Raw genomic sequence first — 17,595 nt, 5'->3', positions numbered from 1 at the left:
CTTCCCACCTTTCCCAGCCTTCTCCACCCTCACTTGCCCCGTGTTTCCTCATCATCCCAAAGCCCAGTCTGACGTCCCAACACGCGCTGGCTGCCCCAGCTGGGAAGGGGTCACAAGGGATAGGTGAAGGACCCAAGTTAACATACAACTCATTCTTTAAAAAAATAAACTAGAAACCAAAAGATCAGATCCAGAATATATACAGAATTCCTAAAGACTCCCTGCAAAAAAAGGAGCAATATCCCAACAGAAAAAGCAGGCGATTCACAGAAGTGGAAACAGAAGGACTGAGAACATGAAATGAAAACCCAACACCCAACACACTGGCAAAAAGCAATTTTAATTCCAGCAAAAATGAAACAAAAGCCCAGGCAGCGATGTGAACCAACCAGACGTTACTGCCAATGGGGCTCATGAGGGCCGCCCACCAAGCTGGGAGTAGGATGACCACAGGTATGATGTCGCCTGTGTCAATGAAGAGATGTGCGTAAAGCTATTTCCTGGTCAGAGATCATGGATGTCCGAGATTTCAGGCCATGCTGGGCAGGGTGCAGGCCAGCCTCGTGGGGCGGGGTGGCTGGGTGGAAGCGTCACAGAGGGGCTGCAACTCAAGCTCTCAGAAAAACAAAAAAGACTTGAAGCCGGTATGATAAAATTATTGACTGGGAATGGATAGACCAAATGGAGTCTGTCCCTACGATGGGATATTATTCAGCCTTAAGAAGGAGGGAAGTTCTGACACCTGCTACAACATGGATGGACCTTGAGGACATGCTCAGTGAAACTAGCCTGTCACAGAAGGACAAATATTGTATGATTCCACTTATATGAGGTACCTGGGATAGTCAAACTGATAGAGACAGAGAATAGAAGGGTAGGTGCCCGGGGCTGGGCGGGGGCTGGGGAGTTAGTGTTTAATGGGGAGAGTTACTGTTTGGGAAGATGAAGACGTTCTGGAAACGGATGGTGGTGATGGTTGCACAACAATGTACCCGAATGTCCCTAATGCCACTGAACTGTGCAGTTAAAAACGGTTAAGAGGGTAATTTTTATGTCATTTTTGTGGGGTTTTTTTAGTGGTCTTTCTTTCTTCTCTTTCTTTCTTTCTTTTCTTTCTTTCCTTTCTCTCTCTCTCTCTCTCTCTCTCTCTCTCTCTCTCTCTCTCTCCCTCCCTCCCTCCTCCCCCTCCCTCCATTTCTTTATTTTTGGCTGTGTCGGTCTTAGTTGCAGCACATGGGATTTTTGTTGCAGTGTACAGGCTTCTCTCTAGTTGTGGCGAGTTGCAGCACACGGGATCTTTTGTTGCAGTGTGCAGGCTTCTCTCTAGTTGTGGCGTGTGGGTTTTCTCTTTCTAGTTGTGGTGCGTGGGCTCCAGAGTGCATGGACTCTGTAGCTTGCAGCACGTGGGCTCTCTCGTTGAGTCATGCGAGCTCAGAAGTTGTGGCGCTCAGGCTGATTTGCCTCGAGGCATGTGAGATCTTAGTTCCCCAACCAGGGATTGGACCCAAGTCCCCTGCATTGGAAGACGGATTCTTAACCACTGTACCACCGGGGAAGTCCCTCGTTTTTTTTTTTTGGCCACGCCGCGCGGCTTGCGAGATCTTAGTTCCCCAACCAGGGATTGAACCCACGCCCTCGGCAATGAGGGCATGGAGTCCTAACCACTGGACTGCCAGGGAATTCCCTATGTCATGTATGTTTTACCACAGTAAAACTTTTTTTCCTCTCACTGTTGTGGCCTGTCCCGTTGCGGAGCACAGGCTCCAGACGCGCAGGCTCAGCGGCCATGGCTCACGGGCCCAGCCGCTCCGCGGCATGTGGGATCCTCCCGGACCGGGGCACGAACCCGTGTCCCCTGCATCAGCAGGCGGACTCTCAACCACTGCGCCACCAGGGAAGCCCAGTAAAACTTTTTTGAATAATCAACTGGAGGCGGTTCTCAGGCTAAATTATATTGTTCTTTGCACCCTCTACACTCTGTACATTTACACTTAAATCCAGGGCTGATTTAGGATGTTCCCTAAATGGAGTTCTTTCTGTGTCCAGTGCTTGGATGGGTTCTTGGGGCAGAGGGCGGGGGCTGGGGGTCCAGCCGGCTCAGCACGGTAGGGGTTGTCTCAGTGCTAATTTCCTTCAATGTCCTGGGACCAGGCAGCTCAATGCTGGATCCTCAGGCCCTTATGGCTCTCTGGGTGTCCCTCTGTGCCCCCTTGCTCTGATCTCCCATCTCTTTGCATATTTCCAGTCGCCTCCATGGCTACTAACTCTCCCAAACACAGCATCCTTCTAACAGTTCCCTGCAGGCCCAAGAGTCACCCTTCCCATTCCTGCATCTTTGCCCAGGAAAATCCATCACTCTCTTCTCTCTCATTGCTGAGGTTCCCAACGTCAGGATGACCTTGAAAATCACTAGCCCTGGAGACTCAGGCCCAGCTGGGGTCCTCACCTCCTCAGCCCTGAGCCACAGAAGCCCCTCCATTCTCGGCCATATCCAGGGCCCCGAATCCACCCCTTCTCAGGCATCCCCCATGCCTGAGACACCACTTTCAATGTGGGCTGCAGAATCAAGTTGATCCCTTGGCCCAGGGGACGGCAAGCTGGTTCTGTAAAGGGCCAGACAGGAAATATTTTTGGCTCTGTGGGCCCAGCGGTCACTGTGGAGACTACTCGATTCCGCCCTGTTGTGTGAAAGCAGACAGTACGTGGGCAGGTATGACTGTGGTCCCGCGAGACTTTATTAAATAGATACTCACGCCAATTCCATATAATTTTGCCATTACACAAGAAAATTCTTCCAGTTTTTTCACCCATTTAAAAACCTAATAACCATCCTTAGTTTGCGCACTGTATAAAACAGGAAGAGGGCTAGATTTGGTCCACGGGCGATACGTGGCCGACCTCTGGCTCAGACCACTTTCTGGATACTCGGGGCAGGGCTGCTCCTCGCTACCCAAATCCCCTCCGGGCCCACCTCTGGGGAAGCCTTGTGGCCTCCCCAGGTCGAGGGGGCGTCTCTCACTGTCTTAACCACTGAGTCCTGTCTGAACACACAAGGCACATTACGACGCTTGACAACCAATGTTCGAAGCTTAAAATAAATCACACTGGAACCTACACATCAAAATATGTGTTTTCCTTCCAATTAATCATCTGGTAAAGCTATATTCTTTTATTCTAACGATGACTTCACTCCATTGTCTGTCCATTCTAAATATTTTTAGAATTCAAGAATCATTCCAGAATTACAAGATCAGTTAATGAGCTATACAAGAAAAAGAATTCCCTTCTCCAGACCAGCACTGCCCAGAAGACATACAATGAGAGCCTCATATGCAATTTTAAGTTTCCTAGTAGCCACATTTTTAAAAAGTAAAAAAGAAATGGGGGAAATTCACTTTAATAGAATATTTTTAGTCAAGCCACTATATCCCCTAGAGTATCATTTCAGCATGTAATCAGCATGGAAAAATTACCCATGAGCTATTGTACATTCTTTAAACCTCCAGAGTCTGGTGTACGTTTTGCACTTAAGCACACCTCAGTTCACATCAGCCACCTTCCAGGTGCTTAGTGGCCTCCTGGGGCCCGTGGCCTCCTGCTGGGTGAGGCTGGGGCAGGTCTGGAGCCCCACCTCCTTCTGGGCCTCAAATGGTATTACTTAGTTTAATCGCCCTAACCTCCAGAGCGTGCTGCAAACAAGGCTCAGCTGAGTCCAAAAACCGCACCATCTTTAAGCTAAGACGGTTTGCCACCACTGAGGATAATCAAAAGAATGTGCTGGAAGCTCTGAAGGAGATTCCAAAATACAAGTGTTCACAATATAGCATTTGCCCCACATCGGCTGTGAAACCCCACTGCAGCTCTGGAAGGTACATCCTAGAAGCGCAGTTTTGCAAACGAGAAAACAGGGGCCGCACACCCCAAGTCAGCCAGTGAGCGGACACACCTGAACATGAGACCTTTGTCTTCTGTGCGTGGAATTCTGGCTCCTACCCCTGCCCCTGTAACCTGGGTGAGCAAGGACTATCCCCCAGTTCCACCCGCAGGTTGTTCAGTGGGGGAGACAACGTGCCTCTGGGTAGTTCCTTTGTGAGCCTATTTCATCTCAACTAAAACTGGTTCCCGACCTCTGCTCTCTGTCAAACTGGGAGTGGAGAATCCTTGCCCTATTTTTTAAAAGCTTTTTCTTTTTTTAGATTACGAAACGTGTTCAGAGAAGTATAAAGAATACATGTCCCTTAACTCACACCATCCAAAAATAATCTGTGTATTTTCTACTATCTTCTGTGTCTATCTTAACAAAACAAAACCACCCACTGGAATTATACCATACCATTCTTTCAGTTATAACATACATATATTTTCCCATGTGTTATAGGTTGAAATGTGTCCTCTCCAAATTCTTATGTTAAAGTTCTCACCCCCACACCTCATAATTCAACCTTATTTGAAAGTAGCTTCTATACAGATGTAATTAAGTCAGAATTAGGTCATTACGGTGGGCCCTAATCCAGTGACTGGTATCCTTTAAAAAGAGGGAGTTTGGAGATAGACACTGGTGTACAAGGAGAATGCAATGTGAACATGAAGACAGCCATCTACAAGCCAAGAAGAGAGGCCTCAGAAGGAACCAACCCTTCGACACCAAGATCTCAGGTTTAGAGCCTCCAACACTGTGAGAAAATTAATTTCTGTTGCTTAAGCCACCCAGTTTGTGGTACTTTTTATGGCAGCCACAGAATACTAATACACCACATTATTAACTAATTTAAAAATCCAAAATGTCAACCCTCCATCTTGATAGCTATAAATATATAACAAGGATGCACCATTCTTGAGCCAGCCACCATCATTAGATATTTGGTTTCCAAATAGTGGCTACTTAAATAATAAACTTTACATTTTATACATAAATCTGTACCTGTATCCTCACTATTTCCTTAGGACAATTTTTGGGATTCCTGACTATTTCCTTAGGAGGAAAAACTGGACCCCTGACATAATGTCCAATGGATTTCCAAAAAGGTATCAGAGTTTTAGGGATTTGAATCTTTGCTAATTTGGTCATTGGAAAATGGTTTTCTGATCATCAGTTCACTTGAGCAGGTTCTCCTATGTTTATTAAACATTTGTGAATTGTCTGTTGGTGTACTTTGCCAATTTTTCTGCTGGGGTGTCAGAATTCTTATTGATATGAAAGAACTCTTTATATAGCAAAGATCTTAATCCTTTGCTATAGTTGCTGCATGTATGTTTTTCCTAATTTGTTATTTGCCTCTTAATTGTATTACTCATTTTGAAATACAGAGGTTTTAAACTTCTAGGCAAATTGATGATAACTTTTCCTTAGTGATTTCTTTTTATCACTTTTACACTTTATATCATGCATCTCAAGCCAAAGATACAGTCATCACTGGCTTATATTTTCATCTAATTTTCTTATGATGTCCATTTTCAATGAACTACTTTTGATATTTCAAAAAGCCTAATTCAAAGTATACATTTACCTGAAAAGGACGCACATGTTAACTATTCACCAGCTCACTGAATGAGTGTTTATGTTGTTTTTATCGCTATTTCCTGTTTTTACTGTGTACTGTTACTTGATAAAAATAGGGACATCAATATAGCTTAATAAAGCTGGGGTGCGTGTCATGTAAAATCTTACGGGAAATTTAAAAGGAGGGGGCCCTTAGCAATGACCCAGAGACCTGTGTGGCCTGGTCCGTGCTCTGGTCTGCACCCTCTCGTCTTCTCCCACGTTGCACACGTGATGGACAAACATGGTTGTCACACTACCTACACGCTCCAGTGAGAACCACTCTCATTACAGGCCGGCTTGTCTGTAAACCGGGCTCTGCTCATCGGCCGCTGAGATGGTGACTGAGCCCAGCCAGAGCTGCCCTCCTCAGGCCCCAGCCGTTCCAGGGGCCCACCGGCCACAGCTTCCTCATTTGAGCCAAAGGAAGGAGCCTAGAGCAAGCTCTCCAAACACACCCTCCCTGCCTGCATCCCCAACCCCTGCAGTACTTTCCCCTTGAATCCCCCTTACTGCCTTATTTTGCTTCTGTTTAAAGAGATGGCTTGTTGCTATTTACAACGCAAGGCCCGTGGGTCCAGAATGCCTCACACTCAGCAGGTCCTGCCAGGGGCCCCTCACCTCCGTCCCGGTGGGGAGCGATGATCACCTGTCGTCCTCTTTACCACGTGGGACCACAGTCCCCCCCAACACAGCCCCCAGCTCCACCACCACAGCTCGCGTCCTGTAGCTGACCACCGTGGGGAAGGCGACGCCCTGCGAGTCAGCAGAGGCTGGGTTCCTTGCTCAGTGTGAATTTCTATTCAGCTCCCACCATCCGAGTTGGCAGCGTCCTAATTTGGCAGTTCTATCCGAGTCCTCCAGCTGGTGAACATAAATCTGAGTTTACTCCCCACCCTGTCAGAAGAAAGGGAAGGAAAAGAATCCCAAAGAGCACAGTTGCTGCCAGGCTACCTCCCAGATGAGAATGGAGGCCCTCCCTGCCCAAAGCCCAAGACAATGCCCTTGGGGTGCAGTTGCCTCTCATCAAGCAGGGCCTGCTAAAAAAGCACAGCTCGACTGAAACAGCACTGGTGCCCAGAGGCTCTAAGGTCATCTGATTCAGTGCTTCTCCAAACCAGGGGGCTTTAAGAAACCCATTGGGCAAATCCCTACACTCTGACCCAGCAGGTCTGGGGGAGAGGGGCGCCCAGGTGACACCATCCCCATTTGAGATGGGGAACCATTCACCTACTGCTCCCCTCCACCCCCAGAGGAAGGTGGAGAATTGGGCTCTGACAGAAGGTAGACCAGCCCCTCTGACGCTCAGGCTGTGCTGTTATCAGCACAAATTAATGACATGTCAGTGGCTGCCCAGGGCCACCCCCCTCTGCATCCCCTGGTTTGTCACCAGTTGGGTGTTAAACAGGATGAAGGGGTGGGTGTTGGGTGGTTCCAAGGCTGCAGAAGGCCTCTCCTCACTGGCAGCCCAGGGCCTATCTGTCACCTGGTTAATAAACATGGCTCTAGCCCACGTGTCACCCGGAGTAGAGGAACGTGTGGCTGTGTCCAGGGACGTGGACTGGAAGCAGGTCTGGAGAACCGCCTGCAGAGACACCCCGAGCGGAGGCCCCTGGGCTTCAGTGCCCGCTGGTCTGGCAATGAGACTTGACTAATCGTGATCTGGCCCAGGGCAGCTCTCTGTGTACCTGCCTGTCCTTCAGGGCTGTTCCAACGAACCCAGGATGGTGGGAAGGTTAATGGTCAGAGTCATGGGGCTCCTTCTTCACAGATAAGCCACAGATGTGCAGAGACAGCGCCCAGCTCCCCTAGGGTCTCTAGATCCACCTGACCAAAACCCCGTCTTGGGAAGCAACGGGCCCCTCTATACTATCATTTAAGTCATCCTCCTAGATTTCTAAGGTCTAGCTGTCCTGGACCTTCACTGCCCACTGCTGGGATCGTTCCCTGTGTGCTGACCACTGCCTTGCTGAAGCTGCGTCCGGAGCAGAGCACAGGTCTGGGCTTCCGATGGGCAGTAGCTTGGGCGGAGAGGAAGGCCAGAGGCTGGGGGAAGGCTGGGGAGGGGATTCGGTGGAGCAGGGTAGGGGCGAGGAGGGCCTGCTCCCAGCACCTGCTCCCCTCACTTCCCTGACCAGCTGCATCCCCTGTGGAGCCCAAATTGCATCCCTCTCCCAGCCCCTCTGTTGGCTGGCTCTTGGGCTTCAACGCTTTGCCTTAGAGGGGAAAGGTCTTGGCCTTGGGGCCCCAGGCCCCTCCTCCATCCAACCCTGCCTTCACGCCCCACCTACACGCTCCCGTGGGCACCCTCTGCACACGCGCCCCCCTCTCCTGACCCTGAGGCTATGTCCTAACTGGGCGCTCCCACAGGATTTAACAGGCTGGGGGCAGGGCAGGGGGTGGGGCCAGAGAAATAGGGGCAGCCTGGGAGGGGCACCCTGTCTCCTCCAGGGCACTTGTGGGCTCTGTGGGGGGCATGTGACTGCTCCACAGCAGGGTCCACATCACAGCCCGCAGGAGGCGCAGCTGGAAGGTTTCTGGGGAGCACTACATGAGGGGCAGGGCTCCAAAGGAAACTGGAGGCGATCCTTAAAGGATGTCAGGGCTGGGGCTCAGGCCAAGGAAGCGGGTGATGTCCAGGCACAGAGGCGGGCTGATGCCTCCAAGGGGCACGTAAAACGGAAGGGAGACTGGTAGGGAGAGCGGCAGAGCTAATCAAGGGCCTGGCGCCTGCACCGCGGGCTGGGAAGACAGGGGCTGTCTGGAAGACGCCACCAGGAAAAGCAGCAGCAGGTGCACAGGGAAACCTCCCAGCCAGAGGAGCAGGCCCAGGTGGAGAGGAGGGAAGAGTCCTGGGAACGGATGGGGGTGCTGGCCGCACAAGGATGAGAATGCATTTAATGCCGTAGAACTGTGCACTTCAAAGTGGTCAATATTCAAAATCTGCTGTGTGTACTTTACCACAACGAAAAAATAATAATAGTGGAACTTGGAGAGGGTATATGGACTCTCCGTACTTCCTGCTCATTTTCTGGTAAACCTAAAACTGTCCTGAAAAATAAAATATATTAATTTTTTAAAAGGACGCTTGGGACCAGGAAGCTTGCACCCAAAGAGGCCAGGCTGAGGTGGAATCGTGTGGATGGAGGCAAGGAAAAGGACAGGGAGCTCGAGGCCGGCAACAAAGGGAGCTCTGGTCCCCGCACTGCCAGCAGGCTGCCAGCAGCAATGCCAGGGCCTGGCAAAGACCAAACAACCTGATGGGAGATCTTCCTAATGTCCTTGAATCCATAAGACGCACAACCTTGAATGGCTCTTGGTCCGACGTGCAGAGCAGTTTACACCCATTATCTTAGGGACCCGGTGTCCTGCAGGGAACAAAGATCCCCACCTCCCTGGGAGACCAGAAAACTGTGCTCCAGAAAGGCTGCCGGGTACAGAACCCAGAGCAAGCAGAACACCCATGTCCCCTTCACAGGTCTGGGGCCTTTCTACGGGCCAGACTTATTCTCCTTATTACCCAGATAGAGTAGGGGACCAGGGTACATAGCACAATCTTTAAATGCCATCAGCAGAGATCCTAAAACACACAAAACCAGTGAAGCCTGTAGCCAGAAACAGCTATCTGACTTTTCACATCGCTAGTAAGGACTTAGAGTTAATTGAAATCAAAAGAGCAGCTCGAGATGCTCAAAGCACTTTGTACGAATATTATAAATCCTCTCCCCAAATTCTGAGAGATGAAGGTGGATAGAGAAACAGCTCCAGGTGGATCGGTGACAATGATTAAAAAAACCTCATTCTCCTCGAATGCGTTCACTTAATATCATTGCTTTAAAATGGTTATGTCTCCATCAATATTGTTGATTTTAGATTATAAGTTCCTGAGTCCAAGATATCTCTGAGAAGATCTTTTTATGAAGGGCCTACCAGAATGCCATTTTCAGTAGAGTTCCAAATGCCATGTTTTTGTTGATGGAAAGGAGAGCGATGCCAACCTGGCAGTTGGCACAAGGAATACAGAGATGGAGTCAGGCCAAGATCTGGAATGTGCATTAGCTTGGGTGAACAAAAAAAAAGGGCAATGATTTTAAAAGGTATAAAATAAAAGTGCCAGTGCTGGCTTTTAACCATCTCTGATCGATACCTGATTACAAGTTGAATTTTGTGCTGCTCTGAGCTGTCAGGGACCACCGACATTTTTGCAAAATAGGCTATTGTGTAATTCAAAGGAAAGATCAACTTGGCATCCCCCCAGAAAAAGCACACACCCTCATAAAACAAAAGACTCTGCAGAAACTCCCTGACTAGGGAGTCATTCCTTCCTATTAACCTGCAAGTCTTTAAGAATCAGAACGCCTCTGAGGACTGTTCTTGGCGCTCTGTCGCTCGCAGCAGTAAGTCACACTGGCGATGAAAGTAGCTCAGGTTTGCTTCCAGGAGGAGGGGCTTTGGTGGTGGTTGCAGGAGGAAGATGTCAGAAACGGCAGTAGCCTCAAGAGAAGTAGCTGGGGCTGGGAAGGGTAGCAGATTTCTTCTTTCACAGCCCTGTTCAGAACTGGCCCTGCTGCTGGGTTGGAGCCAGTGGGCAGCGGCAGGCCTGCTGTTAACCACACACGTTCCCTCCTCCCTCCCCCTGGGGGCCACTTGGCCACTGACACTTGGCCCAGAGGCAGTGAGGGGTGGGGCTCTCCTCTAGCTAATGTTTCCAGGGATGAAGTTAAGGCATCTATTACCCAAAATTCGTCCCCCAAGATTTGGTGATTTATATCCAGGGAAAGAGAGTCCTCCTAGACAGAGAGGCAAAGTTACCAAAAGCCAGAAATGAGCAAAACACGGATGAAGAAATGACACCCTTTAGAAGAGACACAAGTCTCCCCTCCCGCTTCCTTCACAAAGCACTTCTATCTCGAGTGTATTGGTTTCCCATGGCTGCCGAAACAAGTCACCATAAAAATAGGGACTTAAAACAACGGTGTTTTATCTGGCAATTCCAGAGGCCAGAAGTCAACCCAGGTCTCACTGGGCTAAACTCAGGTGTCAGCAGGGCTGTGTTCCTTCCTAAGGCTCCAGGGAGCAGTCTGTCTTCCTGCCTTTTCCAGCTTCTGGAACCCGCCCAGATCCCTTGGCTCGTGGCCCCTTCCTCCTCCTTCAAGGACGGCAATGTGAGTGGAGTCCTTCTCATAGGGCATCACTCTGACACTGACTCTGGGCCCCCTCTTCCACTTTCAAGGACCCTGGGATGACATGGTCCCACTGGATAATCCAGGACAATCTCCCCACCTCAGAGTCACCAGATTGGCAACCTTAATTCCATCTGTGACTTTAATCCCCGTTGCCACGTGACCTAATACAGTCACAGGTTCCCAGAACTAGGAAGAGACATCTGTGGGGACTATTCTGCCGACCACACTACACCTGTGGTAGGGTGGGCTTTCTATCTCCACTGACTATCAAACCCCCATTCAGAGCCACTACCCAGGCCTAGACCCGGCAGAGGGGAGACCTGGCTTCCGTGTCTCTGAGGGGGCAGCAGGACAGAGAAAAGCTGCACACAGACCAGTGCCAGAGCCTTGGTTCCTGTGCTGGAGGCTCCATCAATTCCCAAACGGGAAAACAAATAGAGCAAAGGTGCAAACGTCTCTTGAACCTTCCTAGTGAGACCAAAGAAACAGGGCAGCCTGGAGCCAGTAGCAGAAACGCTCTGCCCAGACTTCTCCCATTCACTGTTCTGTACTGTGTGCCTGCCTCGGGGCCGCCCTGGGTCAGCAGGACAGGTGCGGTCCTAGCAGCTCACAAGCCGGCAGTTCCTACATGCCTGAGGGTCGCAGCCCACACCCACCGTGACAGCTGTTTGCAGCAGCTAGGGGGAGGCAGGTAGGGAGTGGGGCCACTGCAACCTTAGGGGGACGTGTCATGGGGCAAAGCCCACAGGTGATTCTTCCCCTGGCCTTGTCACTGTCACACTGCTCAGGAGCAAAATGCCCTGAGCTCTGGTCACCTGCCATGTGGCTGGGAGAAACTGGTTCACCTGCTTTGCCCTCAAAGCCCAGTCAACACAGAGTTGGGACAAGGCAATGCCATCTTAAACACGAGCCAGACACACGCAAACAAGGATCGTTTTCCTCCCACAAAACATCTCTGCTAACACACCTGGCAGGAGGCCCCAGCTCTCTCTACCGAACCAGAACCAGGCACATGCACCACAGTCTTTTTGGGAACCCCGAGCTTTGAGGTTCACTGGGTGATATAAATCCTGCAGATCAGGAACCCCGTTCTTAAGGAAAGGTGGGTCTCCTTCAGTCTCATTACCCAGATAAGACATCTGTGAGATGATATCACCCCTCCTCTCAGTTGTATTTAACTTCAAATTATGGGATTATTGCAGAAGAGAAATACATTTGCTGCACATGCATTCAGGATTCACAAGAAAAAGATTGTGGCCCAAAGATAGGGCTGCTGTGGGTGGGGCCTCTGTGTAGAAATGAGGACCAAAACAATCGACTTGCAGTTAAATTGAAGGAATGACGCTTAGGGCATCAACTCCAGAGCCAGAGGCTTGGGCTAACTGCCATAAGGAAAAAGGACCTTCAGGAGGCCGTAACTGGAGAAGACAGCTTCAGAAACGAGGGTGAGGGGAGGTCTGGTGGCCTGCTTAGCTGTGACTTTCCTCTTCCAACTGTCCAGTTGTCACTTCAATTGTCACCACTGCCTGGAAAGTCCCAAAGCCTCTGCCTCTCCCGAGAGAAACCATCTGCTGCCTGTGCCCCTCGACAGCAACCCCCCCAACACCATTTCCCTCAAAGAGCCAAGGAAGGGGGCCTGCAAGAAGAAACAGACTTAAAGATGAGTCAGGATTGAGGACCAAGGAAGGACTATACCCAAAAGGCAAGGATAAGCGCAAATCCAGCCAGGAAAGCAATGAGCGACCCCACAGTGGATGAGGTGCATCTGGCGTCTGTACTGTGCCTGTAAACTTTAACACACAGAGTTTCTCACTATCTGTGGCAAAGGAGTAGCTAACGCACCACAAAACAGAGATCAAACTGGGGGGAAATGTACTGACAACACCCCTGGAACGCAACACAACCGATCTTGCCCAGGAAAAGCATTTTAGCTACAGAAATTGAAAAATGAAAGGGTGTCCAATGCCATCTGTTAAGTATGCACTTTGCTCCGATTCCAACACCGGAAAGTGTAAAGACCAATTTATTAGACTGTTGAAATCAGGATCAGGGTCACTCGGTGGGAAACCAGCATACACACCAAGGTGTGCAAGCAGGTGAGGACACAGGCTCAGGGTGCACCCATGTTATGGTGGTTTCTATAGGAGCCAATCCAGAAAGAGCATGGAAAAGACACAGCCACATCTCTATATGTGGTCAGGTGAGTCCATACAGATGATTCCTCATCTTGTACATCAACTCTAAACACCTGCTCAGACTCGCCGCCCAAGGCTCAGGCAGAGAAGGGCGTGCCGTTCAGACTGGATGATGAATTTGGGTTTTCTGTTCTTTCCTTCTGCTAGCTGTATGACTGAAGCTACCGCAGGCAGACGTCGAACTCAGTTGCAAGTGACCTGATTTCTCTCCTCTCTGAGGATGTCTTTATCAGTTCAGGAGATTGGAGTAAAGGACATGCTTCAGATCAGATGTCATCAGACAGCTCATCAAAGCAGATTTATTAGAGATGCCAGACCAGGTGCCCAACGGGTATGTGGGTGGTCGGTAGCATCAAAACCAACAGCACCGAATTGAATGGGAAAAGATTTCCTATATTATTGCTCCAATTTTTTTTTTTTTTTTTTTTGGAGCAGAAAGTATGTGCCTTCTTTTCTGTGCATTGGCCTCATCTATTGTATCTGTATTAGATTGTATTCATCAACCTAATGCAGCTACAATAGAACAGTGTACAATACAATGTACACCAATAAAACCACTGCTACACTCCACTCCACTCCACTGCTACAAATCCATCATGTTTAAAGCCATCCTCCCCAACTGTACCACTGTACGAAATTAATTCACTAATCTTACAGGAGAGGATTCAGGCCTGTAAATAACAAAATTGGGGACCCTCAGCCAGGTGTGAGGGACAAGTTAAAATCTTTACTCCAGATTTGTGTTGCCAGGCAACCTGATCACCTTGGTCCCTGGGCAGCCCACAGGGACTCAGCACCCCACAAATTTACAAAGATAAGAATGTAGGGCTTCCCTGGTGGTGCAGTGGTTGAGAGTCCGCCTGCCGATGCAGGGGACACAGGTTCGTGCCCTGGTCCGGGAAGAGCCACAGCAGAGTGGCTAGGCCCGTGAGCCATGGCCGCTGAGCCTGCGCGTCTGGAGCCTGTGCTCCGCAACGGGAGAGGCCGCAACAGTGCGAGGCCTGCGTACCGCAAAAAAAAAAAAAAAAAAAAAAAAAAGTAAATATACCTAAATGGAGAATTCCACTTCTGCTTATGCTTAGCTTTCCATCAGATGGCCCACATACACATGGAAACAAAACCAAACGTTTTACCAATCTAGTTAAATGTGAAAAATCCAAATGAAGGTCATTAATAATAATTAAAAATTTATAGTACCAAGCACTTCAAATGTGCCAGGTACTAGGTATTTTAGATAATTGTTGCAATAGAACTTTGTGGTAGGTGGTATTACCCCCATTTCACAGATGCAGAAAACAAGGCACAGAGGTATTAAGTCAGTACTATGTACCAGGGTTGGTATTTGAACCCAGCAGTCTACATTTGGAGGCCATTTTTTAACCAGTGCACTGAGCTACCCAAAGCCCGAGGCAGGGAGACCAGCACATTTGTAGGTAGGGTTCTGCAAACCCAGTAGCTGTCTTCTCAGATGCCTTTACACTGAGGCCTAGGGAGCTCTTTACAGACTAAACTGAACTGATATTAGCAGCTAGTGGTGACATGGATTAGTCGCCACTCTCTTGCATGTTTATGAATCACTTGGCAGAGTGAACCATGTTATTTGTCTGCAAAAAGGGGGGCAGGGAGAGTGTGTGCATGTGAATCATAGGGTCCAGTTACAAGAGGGGAGGCACTGTGCTACAATGGTTTTCTGGAGCTGGAGCATCCTGGGCCCAAGGCCTCTATTAATCTCACTCCTGGATGTGTGAACTTGGGGAATCTACCTTAAGTGTCAGTGTTCCCACCTGTAAAATGGGGATAACCTCAGTACTGACTTTATGGGTTTGTTTAGTGGGTTCAGTGAATTCATGCATGATAATCAGAAGCTATTTACACAACAATTATCGTGTCTGGAGGATTAAAACATTCCACTGATAAGAACTTTCCTTAGTCATATTCTGAGACTGCTCACCATAAACACTCCACAAGCCAAGCATACTCAGCAGAGAACGAGCCTCCGAATACCAACAATGAATAGCCATGAACAAGCTTCACAGTTAATACTAAAATGCATTCCTAACCTTAATAATCCTTTCTTTGCAAAAGTTTTCCTGGTTCTTAAAAGTGTTTAATGTTTGCTAATCAATTAAACATTAATGTTTCTAATGAGGAACTTCTAAAACTAACACACAGATTTTTTAAAAGTTCTCTAATCAATCTCTGACAGATTTAGAATGGAATTCACGAAACTGGGCCTTTGCACCTGCCCTTTGATAATATGCTCCATCACATGGCCGTTTTTTGAGAACCATTTCCCTCTTCTTTCCAAATTAAAGAACTGGTGCCTGCAGGTGGTAAAGAAAGGTCGGTGGGACCAGTCACAGGGGCTGGCCAACCAACCCAGCTTCTCCTATGAACTTGAGGAGGCAGTAAAACAAACTTCACGGTAAGGAAAGTGAACGTATTATGTCGTTTTCTATTTCTGAAGAGAATCTGAACTAGATTGTGGCCAACATATGACAACAACTTCCGAGTGTGGGAATAACAGGATTTCAAGATTCACCACTTCTGGCAGCGTTTCTTGGGTTATATTTAGCAATCTTAAATTGCCTATTTTTTTCCTTTTTCTTTTCTTTCTTTCTTTTTTTTTTTTTTAAAGAAAAGAACAGGAGGAAGAGACCGGGCCTAAAGGAAGTGAGTTTCCTGACATGCGGCTCTTAAACAGCCAAACCACCCACCCTAAGGCCGGGAATGGTAAGCGCGCGCGCTGTGCGGGTGGAATGCACACTTTAGGGGGCTGTGTCGGCGAACGGCGGGCCCCTACAACTTCTCATTCGCGTGCTCTGACGACCAGCCAGACAAAGACCGCAAGTTCTCCGGCCCAAAGCTCCAGACAAGCAGACACCGAATCTTCCCGAAGTAGGCCCACTCCCGGCCCCAGGGGCCCGCATCCGCCGCGGAGAGGGGGCCCAGGGATCTCTCCGCGTGATCCGGCGTGCTCCTGCCCGCCCGGCTCCTGCTCCGGCCCTGCACCTCTCTGGGCTGCGGCCAGACCCCGGCCCCTCCCGGGCCCCGCGGCTGCAGGCCCACGCGCCCCACGCGCCCCCACCCCGTCCGGCGGAGGGGCTGTGCCCGGTCCCCCGCGGGCCCCTTAGAGCCCGCCCCCGCGGCCCCCGGCCTGTCCCAGATACCCACCCGGGTCCCGCACCGGGGGCCGGATTCGCGCCGGCTCCCCGAGCCGCCGCCGCCGCCACTGCCGCCGCCGCCTGTGAGGAGCGGTGGGGCGGGGACGGCGAGGCGAGGCCCGGCCCCCGGCACGCCCCCCGGGCCAACCCGGCCCCCGGCCCAATCAGGCCAGCCCCCCAACCCCCAGGTCCCAAACGGGCTCCAACCCGGCCGCTGAACTGCCTAAGTCACCTTCCGCCCTCCGACCCCAGGACTCGGCCCGGCCGTCCGCATCCCATTTCGGGCCTCGTTGCCCGCCCGGGACTCCGGCCCCAGGACTTTGCCCCGGAAGGAAGCCCCGAGCCCCCAGAGTGAAGGTAGAACCCCTAGGACGCTCCAGATGCGTGCTCGCCCTCTCTGTTCCACCCTCTGCGTTTGTTTTTCCTATTTTGAGGTAGGAAAAGAACACCACCCATCAGGAGACCACGGGGCATCCCTCTTCCGCCAAGAATTCTTCTTAGGAACCCCGGGAAAGGGGTGCTGAGCCCCCCAGGTCTGGAGATGGACAGGCGGGCACTAGGAGGGGTCTCGGCATCCGAAGGTGCAGCCGGCTACGGAGCCCCTCGTGCCCCTACCTCCGCCTGCCACCCTCAGGGCACTTAGCCGTCCCAGGTCCCCGGCTCCCCGAGTGCCCTGCTCGATCCCCCGGGGAGCCGGAGTTGCCCAGCTGGACGCACGTTGACATGTTTGTCGCTTTACAGAAACTGAGCCAGGAGGGGTAGAGCTCGGCCTTAGAGATAAAGATGGGGAAAATGCGTATTTATCCTTTAATATATTTACATAGTTAGATATTCTGTGTTTCCAATGCACATAAATGGCACAAAGGCCGTCCGCCCCGCACGCCCAGCGCGTGGTCCTCGCCAGCCGGATGTTGACGGCGTCGCGTAGCAACGGGAGATGGCGGAGCCTGGCGGCCGGGCTGGCGGGTAAGCGGGCCTAGGGACCTTGGGTTTCGCAGCGGCCCCCACGCCTCCGCCTTTCTATATCCCCCTAGGCGCCCCTTCCCTTCCATGTCCCTTTCCCCTCTCCTCTGCCCCTGCCATCCCCACCCTTTGGGCCTTTCCTGCCCTCCCCGGCCACCCCCACATTCCGGCGCGCCCTTCTCCCTTCTCACCTCGCGTCCCTTTGTCCTCTCCCGTACCCTCCCCTTTTCCCCTCGCTCCGGGCGCTCCACTCGCTGACACCCGGGACTTCCTTGTCCCACAGTAACCATGACAACCACTGTGCTTGGTAGTCCCTGCTGCAGAGCCCCGAGAGCAGGGGTCTCTGTACTGGATGCTGCCCCAGCGAGGTGCTGTGACAGAGAGCATCAGCCCAGCCCCCCGCCTCCCTCCCCCTCACCAGGGTTGGAGGTGGCAGGCGATGGGCCGGGGTCCCTATGGTCAGGCAGCCCCACCGTGAATGCCTTGAGCACACAGATAGACCGTAGTAAGGTAAAAATGCCAGGCCTCTGTTCTCTTATGCTTTGTTT

The 17,595-nt window shown here is 50.8% G+C and overlaps 1 protein-coding gene across 1 annotated transcript in view; it reads left to right on the top strand.

The window, feature by feature from the left end:
- The first annotated feature begins 16,938 nt into the window (after nucleotides 1-16,938).
- Nucleotides 16,939-17,595, top strand: part of CCDC40 (coiled-coil domain 40 molecular ruler complex subunit) — a 42,448-nt gene continuing 41,791 nt past the window's right edge. Inside the window, exons 1-2 of the mRNA XM_089901837.1 lie at nucleotides 16,939-17,050; nucleotides 17,469-17,557. Of these exons, the coding sequence (XP_089757963.1) occupies nucleotides 16,939-17,050; nucleotides 17,469-17,557 (201 nt within the window). The remainder of the gene's footprint in view (nucleotides 17,051-17,468; nucleotides 17,558-17,595) is intronic.

The sequence above is a fragment of the Delphinapterus leucas genome, chromosome 19 (assembly GCF_059928025.1).
Source record: "Delphinapterus leucas isolate spDelLeu-1000000601 "Yukka" chromosome 19, BTC_Dleu_Yukka2, whole genome shotgun sequence".
Classification (NCBI taxonomy): Eukaryota; Metazoa; Chordata; class Mammalia; order Artiodactyla; family Monodontidae; genus Delphinapterus; species Delphinapterus leucas.
Note: the sequence above shows the minus strand (reverse complement) of the source record. Positions and strands in the feature narration are given on the sequence as shown.